The 6139-nt window shown below is 41.1% G+C and overlaps 1 protein-coding gene across 1 annotated transcript; it reads left to right on the plus strand.

Annotated features, from left to right (window-relative positions):
• Window positions 1–877: 877 nt before the first annotated feature.
• Window positions 878–5935, plus strand: LOC148016498 (phosphorylated adapter RNA export-like protein). Its single transcript, XM_087664423.1, has 5 exons — window positions 878–1201; window positions 2038–2170; window positions 2311–2416; window positions 4966–5109; window positions 5233–5935. The coding sequence occupies exons 1-5, from the start codon at window positions 907–909 to the stop codon at window positions 5581–5583; spliced, it is 1029 nt and encodes a 342-aa protein (XP_087520549.1). The 5' UTR covers window positions 878–906; the 3' UTR covers window positions 5584–5935.
• Window positions 5936–6139: the final 204 nt, after the last annotated feature.

Raw genomic sequence — 6139 nt, forward strand, 5'->3', positions numbered from 1 at the left:
TTTGGAGACTCCAATAATGCTCATTGTCTAGTACTATTGGTCTTTTGCCTTTTTTGTGGCCATAGCCCATGCTACAACATGCTTCAATGGGGAAGGAAAGATTGAGCATATGAACATAGTTTGGAGACTCCAATTGTGATTGTTGTCTGCTATTGTTGATCTTTTGTAATTTTGTGGCCATAGCTTGCACTACAAACTCTAGATCAAAGGCTTTACATTTTTAGGTGCTCATAGCTGGCTAGATCCATCTCTCCTTCTCCACTATGCTTTAGAACCTTAATGACAGTACCAATCTCTTGTGCTTGATCATCTTTGGGCCTTTTCCCCCACATGCAAAGGACAAAGTATTGAGGAAAACATTTGATTGGTTTCACGAGAAATTATAGACAAATTCCCACTATAATTTCCACATTTTGAATTATGACAATATCACGAGTTTCCATGAGGGAGGGACTGCATACCTAGCTACGTGTGGTTGGTGGTGGGGGCCAGCAGCCTCCTTGCCTCCAACAATACCCTAGCCCCCACCCCCAACCGCACTTAGCGAAGAATAAGGTAGACGTGCTAGAGGTAGGGCACCCCAAGAAGATCACTCATATGTCCCAGTAGATGATCATTTCTACGCATGCTATCTTTCAACTTTTGTAGCTCTCAGCCAATTGCAAAGCATAATGCTCGCCTTTGATTTGGTGGATTCAAAGCGATTGTCATCTCCCCCGGCAATGACCTTCTTTTGACACACACAAGGATGGGAACCGATGGTAATTTTGTAAAATCAATTAATTAATTTGACAGAAGGGAAAATGTCCTTAGGGGTGATTCGCGAATAGTTTTGGTGGGAAATTAAAACTTCGCGGCAGAAGCTATATAGATGTCTCGACGGCCCTTCATACAGCTCCTCCTTTCATGGCGATGGAGCGACGGGAAGAAGAGTCCCTCTTGGATACCATCCTGCTCGAAGACGGACAGCTGCCGGAGGTCGACGACTACATGGAGGCCGACGAGGAAGGCTACTGTGGCGAGGAGGACGCCTTCTCTATCAAGGAGGATCTAAACGGTCACGGCCACCATACCTCATCGGCCATGGAGGCTCCTGGAGCTGCAAACATTCTTCGCGGCCTCGGCTTACCGCACAAAACAAGCGACCCATCTTGTTTGGAGGACGGTGAAATCCCTGAAGGATCAGGGTTCCTGCCTATAGGTCGGTTTCCTGTCATATGTTTCCTACATTGGACTACCTCATCTCTTTTAAAAGAACCTTTCTTTAAGCAATAAGGTTTTGACATATTCCCATGTGAGAAAAATTGGCTCTTTTTTTTCCTTGTTTTTCCCTACGGTGTCTAACATCACGAGCTTCTGCTCACGAGTGTAGCTAGATGCTATCGGGGGCAGGATGCGAGAACAAAGGCTTGTTTTTCCCTGTTTTTCCCTATAGTGTTCAACATCGTGAGCTTTTGCTTAGGAGGCACCACATACCTAGCTAGATGTGTTTGAGGCAGGGGGCCATGCGTCTGAAGCCCACTGCCTCCAACTGTGCCAAGCAACGAGGGGTGGTCCCCTGCCCTCACCCCACCTAGCTAGGTATGAAGGTCCCTCCCTTGTAGAAGTTAGTGATGTCATCATAATTAATAATGTAGGAGTTACAGTGGGAATTTGTCAAAAACTTATTGTGCTAGAAAGGTTTGACCTTGTAATCATACTTGGAGTAAGGTGCAACCCCTTGCTTCCAGGCCAGTCTCATTCCCTGTATGCAGATCTACAGCAGCTTAGCATCTCTATTAGGTGAACTTTTAAAACAACCTGCTTTATTTTGGGTTTGGCCTTGTTGCTTGGCTGAACCTTGATGGATAAAAGCCATTTGGCATGTCAGCTACGTTCTGGGTATTGCAATCTTAAAATGTCCTTTCGACAGGAGGGGTGACAAGGGGTGTAACGTTGGCATTTTGGTTTTCAGATTGCTGCTGTTCCCCATACTACTGAGTTTGTGTTTAAGTTGAAAATTGTGTTGAGCCTCTTTTCTTTGGGTGACTATTGCAGAAACAAACTTTCGCTTTGTTGTGAACGAGCTTGATGTTGCCATACAAAAGGCCAAAAAGTCAAGCATGAAGAAACGAAGAAAAGAAAAGAGGAAATTGGCTCGTCTTCGAGTTGCTCCTGAATCGAATGAAAAGTCTGTCATCTCTGATTGCACTATCTGCATATTTGTCTGTTAAATGTAGGATCTCTGAACGTTGTACCTCTATTTTCTAAAACCTTTAAAACTAAATAATATCAATTTCTCTTTCTTAAATTGTATAGCTTGTTTTGCAGTTTTGTTCGAAATACATGTAGGCTCTTGAAAGAGCCTAAACGTTTCCTCATTGAAGCCGCCCTTCAAAGGCTAGGCATTGATGCCATGCGGAACCTTGTAAAAGAGGTGAGGGCCATCTCTACATATTGGAATTGCATACTTTTATGTAAGTTCTAATGTGGTTGTAGTTTTTGGTTCCAAATGCACACCCTCTAATTATGACTTTTTGCATGTAAGTTTGCGTTTCCATGACCATTGATGATTGGTGCATCCATGAGAACTAAATAGCATCACCACAAACTCCTAGTGTGTGAAGGTTGAATATGAGTTGCAAAGACCTTGGATTGGTCATACTTGCTCTAAATATCTATCATTTGAAGTACCATTGGATTTTTTGTTACATATATTTAATCTTGTGTATGAGGAACTTGTTTTTGATAGTGAGCTTATTGAGGGCTTGGTAATCAACACATAGTTGTGTTGTCTTGTTCTAGACAAAGGTAGAATGTTTATGACTAGTGAAACTTGCTTAACTAACTTGGCAAATTTTAGATTGAGAACTAAGAGTGGGCTTAAATAGTCAAAAGTCGAAGGTAGGCAAACCCCATTAACAAAAGGAAAAGATTGGCTGAATGTAACATCAAAAGAATTGTGTAGAGCCATATTTGATTTCAAAACCTTTGGCCGATCATGTGCTTACGCACCATGGTTTGGGAACCACTTTGGTGTTTTAAAGGTTTTTACTGGAAATTGTTGCCACATCACAAGTATCTTTCGGTGAGATCTTGTGAGCATGGTACCCTTAAGGACCTGAATGAGAGTTGTAACTTGTTATGCAGTTGTAGAATTGCCTAGTGAAACTTGGGAATTGAGACTAGAAGGTGGAGTTCCAACTGGAACTTCATTCATATCCTATCACCAAGATGTGAATTTACTTCCAGCTTTGGGCATGATAGACATTGTATTAGTAGTGTAGGACATGGGCAGGACCTTGGAATTTTATATTGCTAGGTGCTATAAGCGAACCTTTTTAATGAATGGTCAAAAAAGTGATTAGAACATTAGAATGGAAGTTTGTGCACAGAATTAAGTTTTAAAGTTTAGACCATAGCTTGTGTATCTACTTAAGATTTTATGTTTGGGCAGCCCATTTGAAAGTCTGCATAGCCCAAGCATATGCTAACATTAGAAAATAGTGTGGATTATTGCATGCCAATTGGAAAAGTGAAAATTAAAATTTTGGATAATTTCCTTCTATTTGGTGTTGCATGCAAACTGGGACTGCCATTTTGGGTTATGCACATGTTGAGAGGAGGCATCTTGAGGCAGAAGAGGTGATTCTTGGTTTAGGAGAACTGAGGAGCAACATCGTGGCTTGTTGTGGAGAACATCATGATTATCAATATAGGCTTCGTGATGAGCATGATAGCATTGCGATGCTTGAGGCAATATGGTGTTGCCCTTTTAGACCAGCATTTGGTTGTGTCTTTCCTCTAGCATTATTTTTGCTATTAGGTTCACATATTGGGTGTACCATCTTTTTTCTCTTGTTTTATCTTTGATTTTGCTGATCAAAGATGATTAGGATTGCATGTTGCAGTAAATAATCTCCATATAGATTTATGTAAGCTTGGAAAGAGAATTGATCAATTTATTGCAATATAGTTTCTCTAGAGTTGGAAATCGGGAAGCATGCGGTGTTTTAACTTTTCTAGTCTTGCAATTATTGATAGGCATGTGTGTTGAATGATGATGTGGATGCTTATAAAGAGCAATTAGAGTGATCTTGGTGTAAAAGGTTATTGTTGTGGAGAGGAATTGGGCATTTAATGTGACTCAAAAATACTAGTCAACCACATCTGATGTGCTTGACTCACAATTGAAATGCACTTTGATAGTAGGTCTGGGCACCCAGGATCTGTACTCTGCTAACACATCCACAAGAACGAGGAAAGTTATCAAACACAAATGCAGCCTGCTCTCAGATAGTCAAGCACATGTGGGACCTCAAAGTAGAGCCCTTACAGCTTTGTGATGAAAGCATAAACATTAGCAAGTTAATGAGACAAGATAGAATGGAATTCACTGGGGTGCATGGTGATGAGATACAATAGGCATCATAGTGAAGAGGGAGCAAAAATGGCAGCTTCCCATCCTTGGATAACCCTCAGGCCCAAGGTGCTACAATGGGATGCCCAAGTACACGCGTGGAAGTATTGAGCCCAGCACTATACCCTTCCAATAGACTTAGTGATAGATGCTGCTTGTGGACTTGGGCCACCAGCACCTCCACCCTTGCTGCTCCATATAATGCAACCTAGTTTTTCTTCTTCTTACCCATTCAGGAGCTTAGATAGGCAAAACTCAAGTGAGCGCGTGTGAGCACTAGGTTGATAAGGAAACAGGAATATTAAAGAGGGTACAAATAGTTCTGCAGATGAGGGCTTAAAATGCATTCACCTTTTGTAAAGCTATACTTGTCTATATATTGTTTGCAGCTACTGTAATAGGATGTGGAATTGCCAAGGAGAAACTAAGCCATTCAGATGTGGATTGCTAAAAATCTTAGCATAATCTTTGATGTTCTTTGTCAAGCACATATAAGAAAGGCTGAGCATGGTTACGACTCATGTTTGTTAATGTTTAGGAAGAGCTTATTTTTTCTGTTGTTGCAGGTAGAGGTAATAGAAAGACATGGTGGTCAGATGACTGTAAATGGGAAGAGGCGTCGCACTCCTGGAGGAGTGCTTTGGAATGTGCTGAAGTCTCGCTCACAGGAAGATTACAAGGCTATTATGGCAGCTGGAAAAGCTTTTGAGGTTACTTTACTGATATTACGAGTGTTCTTCCTGAGTTATATTCCTAGTGATTGTAAGCAAAAGTAGATTTGGTATTATTCCAAATTTTGTTGATTTTGCTTCATGTTGTTGTGAAAATCACAGAAGCAGCAAAAGCGAAAGGCTGAAGAGAGCATGGAAATAGATGGACAGCCCCAGTGTAAGCGACAGAGAACAGATGCACCTACCTCCCCCACAGTTCCAGCAGCACAAGTCAAGAAAACTGGGAGGACAGTATGGCCTTCAAGAAATGGGCTTATAGATGTGATATGCTCTAGGATTGATCCTGATAGAGAGCAATCCCATTCTCGTGTGATATCTGCCTGGGTCGAAGGTGTTAAGCAGGGAGTACATCTGCCTGTTAATGAAGTGCACAATAATGTCACAAAAAGGAAGTCCACTCCTATTTCTGAGCTGTTACGTGCCCCTGTTGGTTATGATGACTTACTTGCATAGAATATTATGACTTTTGGATACAAAGAATGATAAACTAGCAAGGCTGAATTCAGTAAGAGTAAGTGACAAGGCCCTAATACAGAGTCAATTCACTTGACAGAATGGTGTTGGTAAACACATGCACCCCCTGCTCAGTTATTATTCTTCCTCATCCCTAGATGTCTAATGGGCCTTTTCGAATTGCGTAGCTTATCTGAACATTGTCTTTGACAATAGGATGTGATGTCTGCTTCAATACAGAGAAACCACTACCACAGCAGATTCAGAATTCCTATATTGGCAAAGGAAGATTGTGACAACAATAAAGAAAATTCGTCTGAAAGTTCAACATGGCAAGTATATCTATTTTTCATTTCCTATTTTACAACCATAAAAGGTTACACCAGATTGTCCAGGTCTATCAATTTTCTTCCCTAATCCCTAATGATTAATGTGGATGGATTTAATGGTTTGTGGTAGGCTATGAAAAGTACGTTGTACATTCTGTATTGTAGTGAAATGTGTTTGCTCTTCTCACAAGGTCTTACTAGTATCATGAGACAGACAACCTGCTAAT

The sequence above is a fragment of the Lygodium microphyllum genome, chromosome 23 (assembly GCF_053477565.2).
Source record: "Lygodium microphyllum isolate KBCC chromosome 23, Lygodium_microphyllum_v1.1.10, whole genome shotgun sequence".
Classification (NCBI taxonomy): Eukaryota; Viridiplantae; Streptophyta; class Polypodiopsida; order Schizaeales; family Lygodiaceae; genus Lygodium; species Lygodium microphyllum.